Source organism: Barbatula barbatula (genome assembly GCF_947034865.1).
Source record: "Barbatula barbatula genome assembly, chromosome: 11".
Lineage (NCBI taxonomy): Eukaryota > Metazoa > Chordata > Actinopteri > Cypriniformes > Nemacheilidae > Barbatula > Barbatula barbatula.
In genome coordinates this window covers 22050813-22074061 of record NC_136774.1, presented here as the reverse complement: position 1 = coordinate 22074061, position 23249 = coordinate 22050813, and the positions used below count along the sequence as shown (strand labels likewise).

At 38.7% G+C, this 23249-nt stretch overlaps 3 protein-coding genes across 6 annotated transcripts; all 3 read right to left on the bottom strand.

Annotated features, from left to right (window-relative positions):
- Positions 1–132: 132 nt before the first annotated feature.
- Positions 133–9776, bottom strand: hdac6 (histone deacetylase 6). 3 transcript variants are annotated; one of them, XM_079467068.1, is made up of 29 exons: positions 9480–9762; positions 9329–9366; positions 9153–9256; positions 8696–8806; positions 7693–7778; positions 7356–7440; positions 7240–7280; positions 7045–7141; positions 6821–6918; positions 6603–6707; positions 6388–6456; positions 6154–6280; positions 5903–5968; positions 5762–5821; positions 5581–5670; positions 5400–5506; positions 5246–5313; positions 4967–5093; positions 4719–4847; positions 4447–4615; positions 4160–4362; positions 3824–4016; positions 3603–3752; positions 2776–2950; positions 2271–2662; positions 2023–2139; positions 1736–1882; positions 974–1102; positions 133–876 (listed from the first exon to the last, which is right to left on the bottom strand). In XM_079467068.1, exons 3-29 carry the CDS (start codon positions 9237–9239, stop codon positions 808–810), a joined length of 3297 nt encoding a protein of 1098 aa, XP_079323194.1. In that variant the 5' UTR covers positions 9240–9256; positions 9329–9366; positions 9480–9762; the 3' UTR covers positions 133–807. The 3 variants fall into 3 exon arrangements, with proteins under 3 accessions (XP_079323194.1, XP_079323192.1, XP_079323193.1); XM_079467066.1 differs by lacking the exon at positions 9329–9366 and having other exon boundaries at positions 9480–9776; XM_079467067.1 differs by lacking the exon at positions 9329–9366 and having other exon boundaries at positions 9580–9776.
- Positions 9777–14323: 4547 nt separating this feature from the next.
- Positions 14324–16819, bottom strand: gata1b (GATA binding protein 1b; the record flags this gene model as incomplete). Its single annotated transcript, XM_079468153.1, has 5 exons — positions 14324–14596; positions 15220–15345; positions 15428–15573; positions 15989–16435; positions 16615–16819. 5 exons carry the CDS (start codon positions 16817–16819, stop codon positions 14324–14326), a joined length of 1197 nt encoding a protein of 398 aa, XP_079324279.1.
- Positions 16820–17871: 1052 nt separating this feature from the next.
- cdk20 (cyclin dependent kinase 20) lies at positions 17872–22928 on the bottom strand. 2 transcript variants are annotated; one of them, XM_079466832.1, is made up of 8 exons: positions 22577–22928; positions 22384–22497; positions 21255–21443; positions 21062–21183; positions 20916–20978; positions 19869–19992; positions 19625–19780; positions 17872–19542 (listed from the first exon to the last, which is right to left on the bottom strand). In XM_079466832.1, the coding sequence occupies exons 1-8, from the start codon at positions 22649–22651 to the stop codon at positions 19351–19353; spliced, it is 1035 nt and encodes a 344-aa protein (XP_079322958.1). In that variant the 5' UTR covers positions 22652–22928; the 3' UTR covers positions 17872–19350. The 2 variants fall into 2 exon arrangements, with proteins under 2 accessions (XP_079322958.1, XP_079322959.1); XM_079466833.1 differs by having other exon boundaries at positions 21255–21323; positions 22577–22865.
- Between the last annotated feature and the right edge of the window lie 321 nt (positions 22929–23249).

The following is a 23249-nucleotide window of genomic DNA, read 5'->3' as shown; positions in this document are numbered from 1 at the left end:
TGAAATATATATTGAGATTATATACAAGTAAGAAAATTATTTTTGCATTGTGAAGCAAATACACTTTCATATTTAAAATATAAAATATGAATGTTTGAAGTCTTTCACAAACAAGATCATAAGATAAACGTTGGTTTGTAAGAACACTTGAAGGTTTTATTATTAAGTTTGCAAAGTGTACCAAAAGTTACAAAGTTGATTTTCAGACAACATAAGAGCAAATAATTGTGATGTGCAAAAAGAACAAAAGTAAAAATAACAGAGAAATAGCTCGGCTACACAGAGTCTTCAGACTGTTACAGGATATATTGCACTATATATTGCTTTATTATTAACGTTTTACATTTTTTATAATTTGATCTTCTTGGCCTGGAGTTGAGCAATAAAAAATATAATCTGAACAGTACAGCGCAAAAGGATGTCTGTGACTTGATATACAAATCATTCAAAATCCTAAAAAGCATGCTGGTGGAAATTTGTAACTGTATAAAATCAAATGACAGTCAATTAAAAAAGATACACATGAATTTGCAGACTTTAAAAATTGTGATCAAGATTTAGGATAGTTTGCGACATAAATCTAAAATAAGGATTTTGGCAAATGGCCTCATAGTTGGCATGATAACAACCAATGAAGAACATCCTTCCAGATGAAGATAAAGGTGACGGAAGCGCTTGAGAAAACCACGCACGTAGAAAATAAAATACTTGAATTCAACACACATAAACTACAGAACAAAACACATGCACACGATAACACACGCATCTCTTCTGCTCTTTGCCTGGCTACGAATCCCGTCTGCTGGTTTAGTTGAAAGGAGCCATCTCTTCTCCAAACTTCAATAAATGAGCAGCGTTTTTCACTTCATAGAGCACCTGCATGTGCAGAGAGATAGAAAGAGAGACAGATGAACTGACAAACTTATGTTGGCTTTAGTTTTTCATTTGTTTTTGTTAAACGGACACGTGTCACCTTGTTGTGGATGTATGACTCGCAGGCATAGCACCAGACCGAAAGATCAGCGAAACTCAGTACCAGAGAATGACCCGACAGCTGCCCGTGGGTCACCATGTGCTGGTTTACATAACGCCCGCAGAGCACCTGAAAACCATCCACACCACAACCATGGAGATGTGAAACCAAACTCTTATGATACTCCCAACCACATGACTTCATATTGTAACTGTAAAGCTGTCTGTGATTTTAACATTATACATTTCATAATCACTATTATTGGCAATTTGTGATTATCAATTTCCTAAAAAGCAGTGGTTTTGGTTAAAGTGTTTGCCGACAGCAACAACATGTAATCTGCATGACACGGAAACAAGAAAAGAATTGAATGCCATAAAATATGAAAAGCTTATTTAGCAAAAATATTAAATTGTAAGTTATCAATATCTCAAGCAATTTTGCATATAATTTTGCTAATCAAGATTAATATATTAATAATTTTCTATCACAAAAACCTTGTTTTGCTTCCTGGATTCATTTGGATTGCATTAATGTTGGATGTTAACATTTTGTCTTATATATACGTGTATAATACCTTCTATACAAGAAGATAACAGCATTTTAATTAAAAAGTTTTGGTTTGTATGCAACTGAAGAAATAAATTCATCTACATCTGATATGGCATGAGTCTGTGTAAATTATGAGATTTTCATATTGAAATAAAATGATGTAATTTGCACTCTGCCAGAATCCAAGTGTGTAATTTGCACAAAAGTAACCTTGTAGCAAAAGAGACAGATCCAGTTCTCAGCATCCCCTCCGCAAACTTCACACGGCAGGAAGACATCGACGCCACCTGCGGGCACTGGCCGCACGGACTCTAAATGTGGGCACCATGACAACGGGTCCACCACGAACATCGTCTCCTAGCAACAAAACACACGATTAGATTAGTGCTCGAATCCACATTAGCAATACTGAGTGGAGGCGTATAGAGAGCAGAGATTAAACACAGCACTGTTATTACATTACACACAGGAAACACTGAGGACTCGAGATTCTTTACCCCATCAACATCTTGTGCTCCACACACCAGCTCAAACACCGATTTCTCCATGTAACCACAAGCTCCTTCATGGTCACCGGCACCGCCCGATCCTACAGTTGCCTCGGACTTCAGGGTCTATCGGATATTTTACAGAGAGAACGTCACATTGTACACTTGATTTGTTTATCCCAGGGGTTTTTACTTTAAACAACGTTGGCAAAAAACAATGTAACCAGTCAAAATCTTTCATTAACAGGAATGCTTACAGGTGCCTCTGATGTCAAGGCCGTGGTCGCACTCGTGCCATTGTCGTCATTTTTGTTCTCTGACATCAGTTTTAGAGGTGAATCTGACATCTGCCCAGCTGAATCTCTCTGAGGCTTCACCTTACGTCTGGCTCCTCCAATGGGAACTGACGTTGGGCTGGGGCTAGATGAGGCACTCGTGTTTAGTTCCAGAGCAAGCATGCCGTGAGTGAGGTCATCGAGGCCGGACTCCTCATGGACAGCAGTGGGTGCGGCCGGGGTGTGATGCTGCGGTCCCTGCCTGGGACTTTGGGAGGGGGTGGACTGGCGAGAAGATCTCTTACTTTTGCCCACTGATGTCTGCTTGCCTTTGGGTTTTGGAGATGGTAAAGACAACCGGAGAGACTCTGGTACTAAAACAGACAATACAAAAAAAAAGAACATGCGTTTCATTTGACAGATATGATAATCGCTGAAAGTATAATATGTGACATTTGTGTGTCCACCCCAGTTCAGTCAAACTCACGCTGTACTCTCAAGGAACTCCAGTAGGGGGCATGAGCGCGCAGGACGTTGTTGATGGTGACAGCAGAATTGGGGTGAGGAGGGTTTAAGCTGGACAGAGCGGGAGGGGAATCTCCCAGCAACATACTGGTGCACATGGACATGGATTCAGAGATGGAGGTGAGGTTATATCCTCCCTGGAGTTAAACACGGCAGAAGATAAAATCTCTTTAAAATACTACAGTGAGACATTCTGAATTATCCATAAAGAGTGTATTTTTAACTATTAAAACATTTCAATTAATTGTAAACAAATACAATATAGACCTAAATATTATTTGAAAACGTTTATTGCTAAGGCATTTCTAATTTTCATTCAGCTTGAGTTGAGGCTAGATGTGTCACAATATACAGGTATTGACGATTATCGTGATATTAATAACTGATAATATTAATGATATAGCGTTAATACGTAATCCAGCACAAATATCTGGATGACACTCATACAAATTTCATTGGTCAAATTAATAAAACAAATAATATATCATCTAAAAATAAACCCCAATAAACAAAATATACATAATATTGTATTATACTAAATAAATAAATAATATTGTAATAATCATGTAATGAAAATCTTATATTTTGACAGCTTTAAAAATGATTGACTGGAAATACAATTTAAATCAAACTGAAATAACAATAAATGAAACCTAAATAGCAATATTACAAATAAATAAATAATAAATGGAACAAAGCAAACAATAAAAAAGCTCAAATTGAACCCTAAAATGAAAATGTAAAAATAAAAGCTAATTCAAAATATGAATAAACTCAAGAGACACTCACCTCTAGTATGACTAGCACTCTGCCGGCGGCTAGACTCATTAACATGTGGGTGAGATGGGCGTAACCCTCAGGGGTGACCTGATACCCTCCTAACGGATCGCCCCGTGCAGCATCAAACCCAGCAGACACCAGCACCAGCTCCGGAGCAAACTACAACCCCAAAATTTCCATTTACCACCAAAGATTTTTCTAGATGTTGAAGATGAATGAGTATGTTTTACCTCTCTGGCTATGGGCATCACTACATGATGAAAAGCCGCCAGGTATTCAGCGTCTCCCATCTTCCCTGCGTTCCAGGGGATGTTGACATTGTAACCTTTTCCTTTCCCTCGTCCCACCTGATCATAGTTAGCATCCTCAGAGTTCGGGAAGAACGTTGCGTCTTCATAGCGATGCAGGGAGATGTACAGAACGCTGGCAGACAGGAAACACTTTTAAGTGTGAAAAATGTCCCATAATGCACGAGATGAAGTTGCAGGAAAGAATGTGAGCAGAACTGTAATCTAGGCAAAGGGTAGCTAGATTGTAGAAGCTAACACTCAGTACACTGGACAAACCTGTCATCCCCATCAAAGATGTGCTGCGTGCCGTTTCCATGATGAACATCCCAGTCGAGGATGAGGACACGCAGTGATTGGCTGGTGATGCTCTGGGCGTAGCGTGCCGCCAGCGCAGCCGTGTTAAAGAAACAGAAACCGCAGGCTTTGTCTTCCTCTGCATGGTGACCTGGAGGACGGACTATAGCCACGCCGTTTCTCACCTATCACATGAGAAACAAACCATTCTTGATCAGAAACATGGGCAACAATAATCTGACATCTGAAGTTTTGTAAAGAAGACAGACCTGGCCCGTGAGAATGGCCTGTACGGAGTTAAAACAAGCTCCGGCAGCCATCAGGGCACATTTATAGCTCTCATTACTGATGAAAATGGAATTGTAATCGTTCCCCAGTCGATGAAGCTCTCTGGGTTTCATGCGCTCTGTGTTCTTCATAGTGCTGATGTGCTCCGAACTGACACGAGAGAGAATCGACATAAATACCCGTGGAATGTTCATAAAACTTGATTTATCACCCAAAAAAAATACAGATTTTTTTACTGAAATGCGCATTTTACCTGTGGCATAGTGCCAGCTCTTCTTCTGTTGCTAAGCGAGTTTGTATCCGATGGCAACGAGACAGCAGGCCCAACTCCCCGTGATGGGCAAAGATACGTGAAATTCTCTGAGGGAGTTCAGGGTGATGACTGTAGGAAGAGATATTTCCCTTATTTGATATGGATTTACACAAAATACGACAAGGGATGCTCTTCTCCCACATCACAAAGATGCAGGACTATATTGGTCAGCGCCGTTCGGCTCTCACCTATCCCACATGTTGTGATGGAGCATCATCATCTGGTCATAAACAAGCCCGGTGACGGAGGAAGAATCCTTTACCTCTGTACATACTGGAGCCGGCAGGGGCGTGACATCAGACAGAGGGCCACCCTCTAAACATCAACAAAATGTCTTTGCCATATGAAACTAGTTTAAACGCTTATGCGAATGTTGGGAAAACTAAAAAAAGAAGGATCTCGGCTTTACATATTACACTGATATAACATGATCTGTATGTCTGTTAATAATCATTCTGAGCTTATACCAAGCGTCTGAAGGCTCTTCCAGAATGGATACAAGGCTGAGATGGTCTGTGAGATGGACTTCAGTGCACTGCAACAACAAGAAAAATATTTCAAAACCGACATGCGGAAGGAAGATACAGTGAGGATAAACCGTGAGCTTCACAGTTTCCTCACCTCTCACTCGGAGCACCAGGAGAGGTCAGATGAGGGCAGGGGTCGCCCAGAAGTGACTTGACAGATGCACAAACACCCTCAGCAGTGGACTCCAGGTTATATCCACCCTAACAGAAACGAGATGTAGTAGTATTGTAGAAGTAGTATTGTGTCATTTTTTTGTGTCACAATATGATTTTACCTCCAGAGCCATCACGAGTCGACCCTGAGCGATACCTTTCAGCATGTGAGTCAGAATGGAGAAACACTGTGGACTCGCTCGCATCTCACCCTAAACATACCCAGTGAACTGCTTTACAAAAGGATGATCGTATATGCAGAGCATCAAATATTGCGCACAATGAATTCAATCTGTTACACACCTTTGGGTCTCCGATCACGGAGTCAAAGCCTCCCGCCACTAACACCAGATCCGGATGAAACTGTGCGGAACACAACCAACATCATTATCAAATAAATATTTTGTCGGATGTCCAAGGGACTGATCTGAGCGCTGATTGTACCTCATACGCCACCGGCAGGAGGACCTGCTGGAAAACTGCCACGTAATCTCCATCTTCCATTCCTGTCTGAAAAACATTCAGAGGTCACTCGACTGACGTGCTTAAAAAATACTCAAAAATTAATCTGTCAAATAGCGTGAAACTGTTCAGCAAAAGTCTGGGCGATAAATAAGTTGATTAACATGGAAAGGGTGCTTATATGTGAACAAGCACCATGATTTCATTGGAGGGGCGGGTTTAGTGTTATTTACCTTGTTCCAGGGTATGTTGATGTTGTATCCCTGACCCGCTCCTGAACCTACAGAACTGCTCGCGGACTCTTTGAGGTGTGGCCAGAACAAGCCTTCTTCATATCTGTGCACTGAGAAATACAGCACACTGACGCACAAAAAGAGAGAACAGAGATGAGACAATGACATCATACCCATCACATGGTGCTTGATCTGTGGCTAATGCATAAACAAGAGGAGTAAACACAGGTGTACCTGGGATCCTCTTCAAAAATATACTGGATTCCCTGGCCGTGATGCACGTCCCAATCCACAATCAGAACTCTGAAGAAAGCATGTCCAACCATGTTGAAAAAACATCATTTACAGAATATTCTATGGAACATAATGTGGGCCTGGACATGACTGGATGTGTATTTATGTTGTTTTAAAAAAATACTGTGAATGTATTTAAAATGGTCATCGCTCACCGTTCCGCTCCGTGCCGTTTCTGAGCGTATCGTGCTGCTATGGCCAGATTATTGAACATACAGTAGCCGTTCATCTGATTTACGTGAGCGTGGTGACCAGGAGGCCTGTGTGTATGCAAATAAACAAAAACAGATAATAATAATTATAATTGGCATAATAATTCAAAACAAAACAAATGCAAGATGATGGTAATACAAAAGAAAAAGCGCTGTACAACCTGACAACACAGAACCCGTTACGGAGTTGTGACATCATCACTTTATCCACCATTTGGAGAACTGATCCCACTGCCAAACAAGCCGAAGTGAAAAGTTCCTGTGTTCACAACCGAAGATACAATCTTTCTATATTAAACCCAAAAGCTTCCATCCAAAACCTTTGCATGAATGAGTCCTTCAAAGCTCCAGGACTGAAGAAGACGTGATTTGATGACGGACTTACAGGATGAAGATAGACCGAGTCATATTTATCAGCAAGCGTCTTGAGTTCTTCCTCTGTCATATTCTGTGTGGATCTCATCAGCTCTATGTACTCTTTCCTGTACATACACAACAGATTTCTCAGATTTTTACTGTTCAATGCACTGTACAGCACTTTGGATGAAAGCACCTGCAGTGAATGTAAATGTTTACGTACGTATGAACGAGTAACAGCTCGTCTTCTGATGCAGCTTTGGCCTGAAACACGCACAAACCATTTATGGAGAACAATAACAGGACCATTTAAAACATCAAATCCCAAAAGAACTCTACCTCGACCCGTGCGCAGCGTGCCAGCAAACCCTCTTTTTCCAGCATGTCCATTATAACAGCCACTCTCTCTGGACGCTCTGGATGACTGGAAAAAACAACAACTTTCAATCGTCTGTGATATAATAACTGTAATTGAACTATGTGACCTATGTGAAATATGATTTAAAAAGTGAGGAATAGCAGTTTTGCTGTTATTAAGCTTATAACTAAAAACACAAGACATTTATTTACACATATTTAAATAAATGCTCATTTCTTTTGTGTCTTGGTATGTTTTATAGCCCTTGAAGTCTAAAATACGTGTATCCAGTCAAGATAGACAACAATAAAGCGTCACCTGCTGTCCCAGAGGCAGTGATAGCGAATGAATGCATCCACATAGACGAGACCGGTTCCTGTTCCTTTAGTCTTCCCACGGACATCCTAGAACAGATTAAAACATCTCACACTTACACAAGCACGTCTTTGAGGATATATCACAAAACAATAAAATAACCACTTGTGTTGTGGAGCTATGGCTATGTATTTAAGATACATGTTTAAGATATTTAAGATCTCTTCAAACTATTGGCTATCGGTTGAGCTGTCAACCAATAAATAAATAAAATGAATAAACCTGCATTAACATATCAAATGTAAATATGTATTGTGCTTCTAATCTTTTAAGAAGCTTGGGGTTAAGCTTTCTAAATTAGTGACTTTATTTAATTTTATATTTTTCTGTTATTTTACTGATATTCTATTGTTTTATTAGTGTTAGTTATATTACATTTTTATTAATTTACCTAAAGATACAGGTGAAACACATATATTATATAGATATAGTGAAATATTTCAAGCCTTTATTTATTGAACTTTTGATGATTATGGCTTACAGATAATGAAAACCTAAAATTCAGTGTCTCGTGAACATATTTTTCAGAAGCCTGACATTTCTGTTTAAAATATCCTTTTTTTATTGATCTTATGTAATATTCTAATTTTCCGAGACACTGAATTTGGGGTTTACATTATCCATAATCATCAAAGTTTCAAGAAAGAAATATATTATTCTATGTGTAATGAATCAATATAAAGGGTTTCACTTTCTGAAATGAGTGACACAAATATTTTCCTTTTTCATGATATTCAAATTTTGTAGATGTACCTGTAGGTAGCCAAACCGTTGCAAGTAAGTTGTAAGAAAAACAAAAAATAAATGATGCTCTGAAAAAAGAATTTAGTTTCTTTCATGGCTAGGTCAAAAAGGGACAAACCCCAATAGTTTCTGGGTTCATTTAACCCAACAGTTAGGTTCCTATTTTGATCCAATCATTGGTTCTTGACGATAAAGAATTTACCAGGGTTTTGAGCTGACCGCTCATCTCCTCGTCTGCTTTACTCCGATCCATTTTTCCCTTCCTCCGTGCCTCCTGCAGGCTCTTCCTATGGCTCGGCTTGCTGTTATCTCTCTGGAGGGCACAGGTGTCTTAAAACACAAGATCTAAACCGGTTTCTGTAGCTCAACTGGTTAAGCATTGCCCAGTAAGCGGACTCTTGATATTCACATGATGAATCTAATGTTCTCACATGCCTGACATGTTTTGTAGGTGCTAAACAGAGAAACAGCCTAGAGCAAGTGGGCAAACTCCATTCATATCTGTGGATTATTTACTAATGAATGAGATTACTCGTGTAACATTGAAAAATGGAAAGTAAATCATCAGCATACAATGACTGACAGGTGCTAGACTGAGCATTTATTAAGAAAATAAGAATGAACCGTCTCATGGTTATGGATGATAGATGTTGTCTTACGGTGCTTCCCTTCTCCTGGGTCCCTTTTGGAGATCCAGAGGAACCTTTGAAGTCTCCTTGGCCATTTTCATCCGGTACAGAATCCATTCCAGGACTTTATGACTCTGCAGCAAAGATCCAGTATACAGTATAATAAATGCTGCACAACAACAGTACCAGAATAAACTAGAACTTACCATAGATCTCTTATTCTATATATCTATTTAGCCTAAACCTAATAACGTATGTAATGCATGTATATTTACTGCATATGCATAATAAGAAAGCGGCTACATATTAACGCATTGCAGAAAGTAAACAAGAAAATACATAACGAGTTTTACTTACTGCTTTTAGAAATATGTCGCGTGTATGTTTGCACGGATAAAAACGCAGATTTAAAACCGATTCAAGATCTGCCAGTACACCATATACATGAGGAACACACCCTTAAGTTTCCATGTCTGCTTTTATTCTCTGCACTGGACATAAAAGTGAGGACTGGACGTGCCAAAATTGGGGAAACATGGCGAAAACAACCGGTGAGATCAAATTGAATCTGTGTGGATGTAAATACGCAATGTTTTTTGATCGGAAATGCTAACCGGCTAACCGTGACGTCACTAGGAGCGCGCCATTGACTCTGTGCGTCAAACATATGCGTCTTAATTGATCGTCTAGGGGCGCGAGGTGGCTCATAAACTCAAACGCTCGTATTTAAATGTGTTTATGATTATTTTATGGCATACACTTTTAAAACAAGCTCCACGTTATTCTATAAATACGACTTTTGTAAGCGTCAACGGCGAATATTTCGCTGAATAATCACAATGAGGCACTTTGTTGGTAATCGAAAATACACAGTTGGAGTTTTAAAAATGCGGTAAATTGAACAACTTAGACCAATTACTGCCGCATTGATGACTATAGGTGTGTGCTTTTAACTTCAAGCTGCGCTGCCCAGACGGTATGACATCAAGTACCGCGAGAGCATACAGAGCAGTCTGCTTTGACTAGGTCTCGCGGTGCTTTGATGTCATACGCTGATCAGTCTGATGAAGTCGAAAAATGTTTATGATTGCGCGCAGCCGTGTGCGACGTGACGCTGGAGGTCACTGTTACGTGTTTATATGTTTATGGTACATCTAAAATGTAAACAAAATATTTTGTATATATTGTTTTTGTACATCTAATTACACCCTTAGAGAGATATGTTTTTTATTTTTTAAAGCAGCAAAATATTATCCATGCATTAAAATACTATAATGTGTTTCTACAGTATAAACACTATAAAGGTCTATAAAAATCTAAATGAACCTTAGACTGACAATATTAAATTGGTTATATTTTTATGTTTTTTGTTTGTTTATTTATTGTGATTTATTGAATGTGTTTAGTGTAGTCAATGTGTAAATTAATCCTGTCTCTTGCAAAAATGTCTTGTCGTGTAGTGTAGTCACTAGTGTAGTGTTTATTTACTATATATAGCACATTTCATACACAATGGTAATTCAAAGTGCTTTACATCAAAATAATTAAAACAATCATTTAAAAGTATTCACAACAATAAAAACAAGTCATTTGACAAAAAATATTAAACAATGTACAAAAATGATAAAATTATTATACATTGAATACAGTACAGTCAGTTAGGACATAGCACTGTGCTCAGTCTGTAAATGCACAGCTAAACCGATGAGTTTTGAGTCTGGATTTAAATGTTCATAATGTTGAAGCACATCTGATCTCTTCTGGAAGCTGATTCCAGCTAGGGGCGGCATAAAAGCTAAATGCGGATTCCCCATGTTTAGTGTGAATCCTTGGTATATCTAACTGACTTGATCCTAGGGATCTAATTGGTCTGTTAGGTTTATATTCAGTGGGCATATCGCCAATGTATTTCGGTCCTATGCAATTTAGTGATTTATAAACAAGTAATAGTAATTTAAAATCAATCCTTAAAGTAACTGGACGCCAGTGTAATGACCTGAGGACCGGTGTAATATACTAAGATTGTCAGGTTCTAGACAGAATCCTGGCAGCAGCGTTCTGTGTGAGCTGCAGTTGTCTAATGTCTTCTTGGGAAGGCCGGTGAGAAGGCCATTTCAATAATCCACCCTGCTGGTAATAAAGGCATGAAGGGGTTTTTTCAAGTCTTGACTGGAAACAAAACATCTAATTCTTGCAATGTTTTTGAGATGGAAGTATGCTGATTTTGTTACCGCTTTAACTACTGAACCTAAGGTCTGACTCCAGAATCACACAAAGATTCTTGACTTGATTTTTTGTTGTTTGACCCCTAGAGTTGACCCCAAACTTCATCTTTGTTTCAAATTGCAATGACTTCAGTTTAATCCTTGTTTAACTGAAGAAAGTTTTGGCACATCCAAGTGTTAATTTCATCAATGCATTGGCAGAGAGAGACAATTAGGCTGTAGTCATTTGGTAATAAGACTGGGTAACTCTGGGTGTCATTTGCATAGCTGTTATATTCAATAACTTTTTCTTTTCAAATTCTTTTTCATTATTTGACTCAGTGGGAGCATATACAGGCTGAACAATAGTGGCGCAAGAATTGAGCCTTGCGGGACTCCGCATGTTATTCACGTCCACTTTGACTTATGCTCTCCTATACTCACATAATAACATCTCCCATCTAAGTATGACCTGGACCATTTGTGTACCATCCCAGACAGACTGATCCAGTTTTTTAGTCTCTCTAGAAGTATGTTGTGATTGACAGTGTCAAATGCAGCACTGAGATCTTGCAGTACCAGCACTGATATTTCAGAATTTAGGCGAATATCACTTATTATCTTTATGAGTGCAGTAGAAGAAACGTACAGAAAACCCCCCATGATAAAACTATAAAAATGTATGCATATGAAGATATACGAAAGCATACAAATCAAAGGTTCAACCAAAAGTGTGTGTAAAGAAAAATGTTTAAGGCTGGATTTTAAAGCATTTAAAGTGTTGGAAACTTTCTTATTTCTTCGGGCAGGGTGAGGTTAATCATTTTGGGCCCTATGGAATATAAGAACAAGCAAACATGTTGAAAATTAGCAGAAATGCAGTTAATTTACTGTTTGATAAGCCATTTTCACTCCGAAACACTTTATACATATTACCGTTGAAACAGAACAGACACATTTAAGCCAAAGGTGATGGCTTCCCCTGAAGGAGGGGCCCTGAACAAACCACCCGGGGAGAACAGATACAGAGATATCGTTGTTAATAGGTTTTACGAAGCCTTCATAGAGCATTGCGTTCTGTCTCTGTGAATGGAAAAGAGGTGGCAAGTTTGCAAGAGAGAGAAGCCGCTGAGCACTAACGTACAGGCCTGCGTGTTAGCCGGACCTGTCCTGTGGTTGCTAATCTCTCCAAGTCATTCAGTACCATTTCCCCCTACTAGGTTGCCCAGTAAACCAGATAACACTGGTTCACCCTAAACGGAGGAAGCCAGTGACAAAAAAAGCGAACGATGTGCCTGGTGCACCGTGCTTGAAAAAAACGAACGAGCGAGGCCCATGCCTTCATTTGCAACCTCTTTCTGTGCATCTCCTTTTCCCTTCTGCACTTTTTTATAGAGTCCGGAAAACCAGAAGCCGCCTGCGTTGCACAATGAGGCTCTACTAGAAGCCAGGGTAGCAGAGCAGTGTGGTCAACCCTGAGAGATGGAAACAGATGGAGGAGAAGGGAGGGGAGGGGCAGCATCAGAGATACCATCACCAACCCAAGTTCAACGAAGCTAAGACCTACTAAACCCATATTCCACGGCATTTGAGGTGTATTTCCATTTCCCAGCCTGTGTTGGCGGTTTTGGCATGTATGTTGCACAAAATAATGTCAATTTAAGAATGGGCTGATGGAAGGAAGATGTCTCCTAAAAAAGCCTGGCCACATTTTTAAGGAGAGTTGAACTGCTCTGTTGTTTGCTAGGGGTTTACTAGCATAATTTTTCAGACGATTTGCACGAACCTCCAACCACTAACCATCAAAGAGATTAAATTGGAAGTAGGCCTAAAGAGAAACTTAAATCTACTGCATCTCGGATAACTTTCCTGAGAAAAAGCCCAAATTTCACAAATGTCTCCATCAGAATTTTAGAAGAAATCTGAAGAATGTGTCAAGCTGAGCTCAGATTTGTCACGTCTGCAATCAAAAGTCAATATTATTGAAGATCTCAATATGAACTCAAACTTTTCGCATCAAATTGACCCAAATCCAAATTCGTGTTCCACCAACCTACTCTTCATGTTTCAACAATTAAAGTCTCGTTTGTTTCAGTTTTTATTTCCTAAAAGCAATTTAGGAGAAACATCTGAGATACTCAAATGAAATAACTGAGAAATGTGAAAGGACTGTGTGTGAGATGAGTGTAAACAATAAATCATAGATAACATTTCCTTCACATGATAAGCAAATACTGTTAAACCAAACCATTGGAGCGTATCAATGTAGCACATGATCTGCTCTGTTGTACTACGGTAAGTGTTGAATTTGCATACGTTCTGTCACATCACATCATAACGGTCGAACTCGTACTGCAGAACAATTAAGCTGCAATGCTCACAATGGCATCACAGAAAAACCACAACGTCAAGCGTGAGCGTTAGTCAAACGTCTTTGGATATGGAGATTGTGTTTAGAATTCAAAGTCTGTTCAAGCGACTCTTTACACTTCTCCTTTAAGAACGGCTAACAGCCACTGACCTTTAATGTGAATAAGATTTCTTGTAAACCAGGTTGTTTCAAGACTTAAATCAAAATACAGAAATAATTAACGTGAATTAAAGTCTTGTTTTCCATTAAAATCATCCTTAAAAGTTTCTAGTGTCCCTTTCTCATCCAGTTTTGGCTTTCATTGATTTACCTAGTTCAAAGATATTACAAAACAAATACTGTTTCAAAATGATTTATTGTAGTGGAAAAGATTACAAACAGCAGAAAGCTTTGCTAGAATCTGTACAGTTTACATTTACACATTTCGCAGATGCTTTAATCCAAACAGTCGATAAAAACATCTGCATTTTATCAGCATGTGTGTTCCCCTGTTGTTGAACCCATGACCTTTACACTGCTAATCCCAACTGAGTTTCATAAAAAGTATATAACCAAACATTTTATAACTGGCCTCAATAACTCAAAGCCCTTCCATCATTCCTCAAATGTTTATAGTCTCGTGTCTCTTATAGCATGCTGGGTAAGATGCCAGCCGGCGGGTGGCATGGGTAGGGTAGGGTGGCATGGCTGTGGTAGGCAGTATTTTGGGGCAGTGAATGGGAGGAGTGACTGTAGACCCCCAGAGAATACGAGTCACAATCAGAGACGAGGCTTTTTGGATAATCGGAATACAGATTCTCCTCCGCAGCACTAAGTTTCTTTTCTTTCCTGTTCTTGCTGGAAACTTTGCGGTTGCGTGTCTGAATGCTTTCTTTCTTCAATGTCAGCGGCCTTTTCACCTGGTGAGAAGAAGCGAAGGTATAAGATGCAAACATCTAAAACATGCTTCGTGAAAGACTAGTTCACTAGTCCAGTCTCTTTCTTCCTTGGAACACAAAAGAAGATATTTTGAGATAAGTCACAGGGGGCTAATGTTGTTTGGTTAGCACCGTTGTTCAAAATATCTTCCTTTGTGTTCTGTAAAAGAAAGAAAGTAATACACGATTGAAATGACATGACGGTGAGTAAATGATGAAACATGTTTATTTTGGGGTGAACTATCACCCTTTAGATTTCCCTTTTTCATAAAAAGAGCACAGATTGACTAGAGGACTTTATAATATAGGCCCCATGGGTCTTCTGAAACCAAACAGTGGCTTTGTGTCTCTGTCCTCTTATGTCTTCTGCAAAGAAAGCTTCATGTTTAAGTATTCAATGACTAAATTAATTAGTTGTGGTCTTAAAGAGACAGTTCACGCTAAAATGAAAATTCTGTCATCATTAACTCACCCTCGAGTTGTTCCAAACCTGTATAAATGTCTTTGTTCTGATGAACACAGAGAAAGAGATTTGAAAGAATGCTTATAACAGTTCTTGGCCACCACTGCCTACCAAAGTGGGAAAAATGACAAAAAAGTCTCACATTGTGCAGTTTGAAATAGAGTCCACAGGCATTACACACGGGCTCTCCGCTAGCGTTCCGTCTCCAGAGCGTGGTGGTGCTCGTCTCACAGTTTGCACACTGAGTGTCTGTCCTCTTACTGACAACCTACAGAAAGAGAGTCAGAGATCAGCGTTCATGTCATATTCTTTATCAAAGAGCCAACGATCACAAATAAGAAAGTACATACCAGTCTCTTTTTGGGTTGGATAAGGGGTCTGTTCTGCCCATTCATCTTGTGATACAGTCCGCAGGCATTACAGAGGTAGTGACCCGTTCCATCCCGTCGCCACAGAGGGGTGGCCGTGGCTCCGCAGTTTACGCACTCCCGCGTGTCTGTAATGAAACCAGCGTGAATCACTTTTTCATGCAATCATAACCATAGATTAGATGTCTTATTATTCCTAGACATCGATGCGATTAAATGGAGAGCAAACGAGAGCAACTTTTGTTAACATCTCATTCGTCTGATCTTGCTCCTGAGAAAAGATTCGGAAATCTCAAAAATGTCTCAGTTTGATTTTCAGAAGAGATAACAGTGTCTCAAACTGAGCTCATGTTTTGTCAAGTCTGCCATTAAAAGAAAAAACGATCTCAATATGACCTGAAACATTTCTCATCAAAATTGATCCAAATCCAGATTATTTTACCTTTACAATCTACATTCATTTTACCCCTCCATACTCTATTTGCTTCTATTTTTATGAGCAATTTTATTGTCTACCATCATCACCCACAGCGTTGCTCTCACCTGTAGGAGAGAATGTCATCTTGCAGTGTAATTTCGGAGAGAAGGGTGAGGGTGCATAGAGAAGCGGACTATTGTAATCCTGGCTCAGTCTCACAGATGGACCGCAGTGATTCATCAACTGTGAATGTGGATGAGCGTGTGGACCGCTGTATGTGCCGAGAGGGTACATCCCCCCAAACACCTCCCCGCCTCCTGGAGGACTCAGCCTCTCTATCTTCATGCTCTCCTGTACACCGATGGTCTCCTCGTGGTCCAGGGCAGGAGATGGAGCAGAACGAGGTTGTTTGGGAGAGGAAAGGGGCTTGGACACGTGGAGGGATGAAAAGGTTGTCTTGGAGAAGCTATTGTTGTGCCAGGACGATGGAGATGATGGGAGGAGGTTGCTTAGAGGGGGTCCGTTTGAACCTTCCAGCCAGGACAGGAACGGAGAGGAGAAAATGGGATATACTGAGAGAGAAACACAACAGGAATGTTACTTTAATAAGAAAATGTCATAAATTCATTATAAATGTTGTATATTTCTGTCCATCTAAAAAAGTAAAGCCCAATGTCTAACATTTTCAGCTAGATCTTTCTTATTCAGTTGTTCGATCGTCTTATTTGTGTTCTGTATGTGCACGACTGACCCGGGCTGTGTTGAAAAGCACCAGGGCCACGGTTGTGGATGGGGCTTGTGAACGCAGACACACTGCTGTGATCGGTCTCAGTAAAGGGGAACGTGAAGCCGTCTTCAGTGTGGATCGGATAACCGGAGTCAGATGGGTAAGTAGGCATCATCTCTGATAACGTCATCGAGGATGATGCCCAGCGAGACTCAACGGATGTCTCCATGACTATCAAAGATTATCTATGGAGACAACAACTGTATTTCGTTACAAAATGTTAAAAGTGGATTAGAGATACTGGGAATTCCAAAGTATTCAAGTAGTTGTTCACCCTAAAATTAAAACATTTTATCATTCATTCACCCTCATGTCATCCCAAGCCTGTATCACTTTCTTCCGACTTTGGTGAACATTGACTTCCATTGTATAGACAAAAAATCATTCTGAAAACTATATTTTTGGGTGTTCCACAGAAGCACGACTCATATGCAGGTTTTGAATGACACGAGAATGAATATACGATGACAGAATTGTTCGTTTTCGGTGAACTATCCTTAAGGTTAAAATCGAATTTGTACATTTTCCAATCTAAACAGAACAAAAATAAACTCACCACATATTTAAAACAGGGTTACACCGTTTAAATAGGAATTATTATCATCACATGGTGTCAATTAAAGCACATTTATATTAATATATACATTGCATCAGTTATCATTAATAAGGTATCAACCAATATAAAATATATTGCATTTACTCCAACAGCTTCACTTGCTTTGTTTTGAATGTTAAGACTGTAATGAGATGACGTAATTTGACATACCTGAGTCTACGAGCAGGACAGGTGTCAGTGAGAGGTGAATCTCTGCTCTAATGGATCAGAACTTGAGGTGTGAAGGTTTATGTGCTCTGGTATCGTGGGGGATTTAGGTTTGACATGTGCGGCTGGTGGGCGGAGCTACACACAGGTCAGCTTTAGGAAATGTGTTGCTTCACAGTGTGTATGTGGAAAATATGAAAACGATTGGAAATATCACACAGCATTTTCAAATTTACGAGAGCAAAAGTTAAATATTTCTAACACATACAGAGAGAGAGAGAAACACAAGTTTATATAGGGAAGGAAATGCAGTCTAAGAAAAATCTCAAACATTAGAATATCAGTTTGTAGAGCTGATCCTTCATTTGATCAGTAAACTAAAAAAATGTTTATGAGTATTTGTAAAGTAAGATGCGTAAATCTTATTTCCAATATAGAATACATAAAGGAAAATGTAGATGGTCAAGTGAGCTTTATTGGCATTCTGCTACATGTGGAGACATCACATTGGCAACGACGTTACACATTAAATGTATAAACTTACACATAACCAGCTGAAAAGTTATATAACATATGTCTTATGTGAATAACTTATATACTTTAAATGAAGAGTATTTTCAAATCTAAACTATAAACTAATACAATATTATACATATACTGTACTTGACATAAATGCAAGCTTTTTGTCTCAAAACCCTTGAAAATACAAATAAGGTCTTAAAAATATGATTTCTTCAAATCTGCTAAAACAGTTTCAATAGTTGTAAAGGTGTAACACTGCAGCCAAAACTAACACCCAAACATTAACACTGACACATACAATCAATATTAATATATTCCACAGATGGATCTTCTAGTCAAACGCAAGACTGAACCAACATTACATTTTCCAAACAAAAATCACGTGTGAAGAATAAAGTCCTTAAACTTACAAGAAACCTGAAAATTTGAACCGGCACGATAAAATCCTTGATAAATGCTAAACCACAAAGGGAACAAAAGGTAAAATGCAGCCAATAAAAAATGCAAAGCGCAGTTTAATATGTAACACAAGTGGACAGTTGAGCCGACTGCAGTGATGCAAATAGAGACAAACGCAGCAGTCATCGTAAAGATGTGCAGTCCGAGCACATCAACACACAGCACCACCGTCAAAGTCATTTGTTAATCAAAACTTGCCGTTTTCTCTTCTTTTGTTCATTCAGTTTTAAGGGGAAATTTAAGAGCTGGATCAACACGTGTGCTGGCATTCGGTTCAGTGAATGAAGAATCATTACTGCTGTGGTTATAGATGTCACGTACATGATCTATGTCTGTTATTTGAACAGTTTATGTTAATTCACACTGGTGAAGTATTAGCAGTGCAAGTCAATAACAGCTATAAAACATTGACAGGAATCCTTAAAAGTATTAATAAAAAACGAGGGCCCACAGTTTACACACGAAAGGCTTCCTACATGTTGTCTCTGTTTTTCAGAAAAGAATGGAGGAAGTTATTGTACCTTATCACCTGTAACTGTGGAATATTATTTTTTTCTTTCATAAGAAATATCTGCCAAAATTGATTGTTAAACAAAGCAGATAGTTTTACATAATGTTGGCACAAAATTGTATGAGCAGTTTTGCTAACTGAATACAACGTGATCAGTTAAAACAAGCTGCCGTAACCCGATGAGGCCAAAGAATCGTTTCTCTGAAGGGTCAAACTGCAAAAGATTCTATCAAGTCAAATAAGCAATTCCTCTGAACTCAAAATGTTTATTGTGGAAAACCGTGTAGGAATAAATAACTCAAATAATTGCGTATATAAATGTACGTAATAAATGCACAGTTCAAAAACCTGTTCAAAAGTATGCCATAATATTTCATAATTTTATTACAGCCATTACAGTATAATGCATATAGTAAACTATAAAGTATAATTTACTTTTTTGCAATCAGAAACAACCCCACACATGCCTTTGGATCAGCGCAGGGTCCACCAAGCTCTCATGTAAGGGTCGATCCACAGTGAACTCATAGGGGGGTTGCATGCGCTGTCCGGAGGGTTTTCCTCCACGTTGAGGGATGGGCAGCTCTGAGTGATGAGCCGGGAGAGGGTCCGTGAAGAAATATGGATGGAGCAAAGCCTGAAGAAAGACACATTATGAGTGTCACCGAACCACTGACATTTCTCTGCACAGAATCTCACTGCATTTTAAGCGTGTGCACCTGCATGGCACTGATCCGCTGTTTGGATGGAAAGACAAGAAACTTCTTGAGTAGGTCCACAGCCTGAGGTGACGAATCAGGCACGACCTCCTCCAAAGGAATGGGTGGGTTTTCTTTAAACGTGATCTTATTGTAGTCTGGTAGTTCTGTTATTTCCTAGATTTGAATGTAAGAGATCATAATAAGCAGCAAAAAGCTAATAAATAAAGATGGACGGATGGGTAAATGCGCAGAGAAAACTCACAGGCCAAACTTTCTGGTTAGGAGTTCCCAGCACTCGGAGCACACAGCACAGCTGCTCAATGTCATTCTCTCCAGGGAAAAGAGGAGAGTTGTTCAACAGCTCCCCAAAAATGCAGCCCACTGCCCTAAAACAACAACAAGAAATGTGTGTTAAGTGTGCACTTCTGACATCTAGTGGACAGCTGAAAACAGTACATGACTCCGGTCATCATTTATATTCACCACCCTCATATCAATCAAAACCTGTGTGTGACTCTTTCTTCTGTGAAGATATTTTGAGAAATGTTTTAGAGATTTTGTGTCTTTATAATGGAAGTCAATTGAGTTTATGAGTAAATGTAAATGATGAAATCATTTTGCCGAAATTTGATCACAACAAAGAATTATAAATCCGATAAAGAAAAAAAGCCCCTTCCCTAATAGGAGCAAGTAGTTTTTTTACACTTTATAAAATAAATGTTAAAGATACAGTTTTTGCAGTAAATTATAAAAAAACCTAGGCTAGTGTTATATATTTTGTTCATTTGAGTACTTACAATATCTCAAATGTGTCCAACTATTTGTTAAGTGTGAGAAAATGGCCAATTTGATCAGTGACACAGGGCTACTAGACAGGTGAGCAACTGTTTAGATTCCTTTACTGAGAGAAAACGTATGATTATTATATCGATCAACAAAGTTAGTCTTTTTCTTAATTTAGCACGAGTGTCATGTATAGATTATTTACTGAACAAGCAGTAGTCGTTTTTAGGTCATCTGGCTAAATAGTAATAAATTACTTTGATGAATGACATCTAATTAATTATAATTAAATTAAATTACATCATCAAACGCAACTTTATGACATCAGCCATAAACGCCATTTCTTATTCATGTCTGATTGATTATCAGCGGTGGAGGTGAAGACCTTCACAAGGGTCATCAAGCTACGCCATTGTTGTTGTTTTGAACATATCTGTTTTGAACGTGCTCCCTCTAGTGGCGGATTTTACAAATTGTCCCTTTTAATGAAGTTAATATAAACTTGAATAAAGGTCATGTTACTTACCAGAGATCAACTCCTTCATCATATTTTCGAGCACCATACAGAAGTTCTGGAGCTCTGTACCATCTGAAACATGACATAGCTCATCATTTATAAGCTTATCACATCCCATATCTTTTCAGTGAAGCTTGACAGAAGTGAACCGTCACCTGGTTGCCACTTGATGACTATACAGACGATCCCCTTCATTGGAGAAAAGCCTTGCCAGGCCAAAATCAGCAATCTTAAGATGACCGGTCGAGCTGATTAGAAGGTTTGCAGGCTTTAGGTCCTACACGAAAAACACATGATGCACAGATCACACAACAGAGACGCTCTGAAGTCGGGCAATAAAGGTCTTACCCTGTGCATAATGGAATTCTCGTGGCAGAAGGCCACTCCCTTCAGCAGCATCATCATGTATCCTTTGACCTGTGGCGCGGTAAGAGGACGTTGAGAATTTCTAATGACTTCTGAGAGATCTGATAACATGTACTCAAACACGAGCACAAATCCGGTACCGTGAGGGAAGACGTCTTTAAGTTTTACCACCTATAGAAATCATATAATGTTATTTCAGACAATTGGATGTTCCACTGATTACCAAATCTGGATTACTAATGTTTTATGGAAGCCCTAAAGAGACACGGTGATGGAAAAAGTATGAGATGGGAAACAAGATATATAATATATATAAATGAAGAGTTAACTCCATTTTTGTTTTTTAAATCATGTTGTTTATTATGTTATCATGTTTTATTGTGTAAATCAGCTGTATTTTGGAGTTATGATGGCTTAAATCCAATCAAACCAACTGCAATTTGATTTATTTTAATTGGATTGCACAATATTGTTTTTGTGAGTTATCTCATTCTGGAACCAAACGAAAAAATTTGCGTTGTGTTCACCCAAGTGACTTTCCGCTCGCCCACAAATAACAACTTTTGACTGGTTTATTACTAATGTTTACAAACAGCAATAAAACATTTAAAATTGGGATTCTTTTATGCATATATCCGTTTTTCTTTACTGTCGGCTATTGAAAAGCTTAATAGGACAAAGCCTATGTATATTTCATTTTTTACTTTAACAGTCAAACATATCAAGAGACATTTTTAAATATAATGTCTGTGTGTATATTACATGACATAAATGTTATATTTTTGTCCAGTTTTTATGTTTTATTACATTTTCTGTTCCTTCTATCTTCTGGGGTCGGTATAATCCTGTTTCTATGGTTCAAAAGGAATCCCGAAAGTTTTGAACAACACAAACTGATCCAGATTTGGATCCACATCAAAACCTAGATTTGATTTTGTGATCTAATCAAATTCACAATCCACTTTTACTTTTGAACCCATATTTAATCAGATTCACTTTGAACAACTGGCCCCAGCTGTTTACATTTATTTACGCTTACTACAGTTCTGAGTAAAGTAGGGTGCAATTTCTTTCTGAGGCAAATGTTTAAAGGCACAAATGATATTCTTACATATTGGTTATCTTCAATCTCCTGCAGAGCTTTGATTTCTCGGAGAGCCTGGTTCGGAATTCCATCTTCAAGTTTTCGCAAGGCCACTTTTTTTAAAGCCACCGTCTCTCCCGTCTAAAAACACATTCATATGAAGTCACCAACTTCACGTATTTAAGAAAACCGACATAAACGCACAGTAACATGGACTTACTTCGATGTGTCTGGCTTTGAAAACGATGCCATGAGCTCCTTCCCCAATCCTGCCGAGGATGCTGTACTGATCCATTACGCGTGACAGTTTGCTAACAACACCGAAAAGAGCGTCGTCTCTCAAACATTGACAACTTTTACTAATTCCTTAACATATGAGTATAAAACCAAAACGGTTTATTCAAATTAAAACGAGAAGAAACGATCAGCCGAACGCTGTTTTAAAGAGGTAGCTACGCTGCACCGTATCTACTAGCTGCAGTTGCCATGGCAATCCGTTCTTCTACGGCAAGCGACCGGGACAAAAAGCCTCACTGGAAGAGCGCAATGCACATCCACAGGAGCAGTTTGGTGCAATTAAGCTACGTTAACTTACTTTTTAAGATAATTTGTTTTTTTAGAGCCACATGGCTTATCACGAGAGTAATGAACTAAATATTGTTTAGAAATATTTAATTAGCTTATTTGTTTTTTAACAGGAATAAAGTAAGTATAAGTAGTACGTATAAGTATTATATCAGGGTTGATACTTGAACATTTTGAAAGTTTCTTTGGTCCACGTAGTCAAGTTGATAAAACTTTAAATATTATTAATAATTATGTAGATGTAACTAGTAGTTATGCATTACTTTTTTAAGTAACTTACACTGGAGGAACACGTTGCATTTTAATCA

Coding starts and splice junctions, on each gene's coding strand:
- hdac6 (XM_079467066.1), bottom strand. CDS start 9,239: ATGGATTCTGTACCGGATGAAAATGGCCAAGGAGACTTCAAAGGTTCC. Junction 5,094..5,245: donor GAAGAGCCTTCAGACGCTTG/GTATAAGCTCAG, acceptor GTTGATGTTTAG/AGGGTGGCCCTCTGTCTGAT. Junction 2,663..2,775: donor GAGTTCCTTGAGAGTACAGC/GTGAGTTTGACT, acceptor TGTCTGTTTTAG/TACCAGAGTCTCTCCGGTTG.
- cdk20 (XM_079466832.1), bottom strand. CDS start 22,651: ATGGATCAGTACAGCATCCTCGGCAGGATTGGGGAAGGAGCTCATGGC. Junction 21,184..21,254: donor AGAATTCCATTATGCACAGG/GTAAGACCTTTA, acceptor TTTTTCGTGTAG/GACCTAAAGCCTGCAAACCT. Junction 19,781..19,868: donor CTAACCAGAAAGTTTGGCCT/GTGAGTTTTCTC, acceptor ATTCAAATCTAG/GAAATAACAGAACTACCAGA.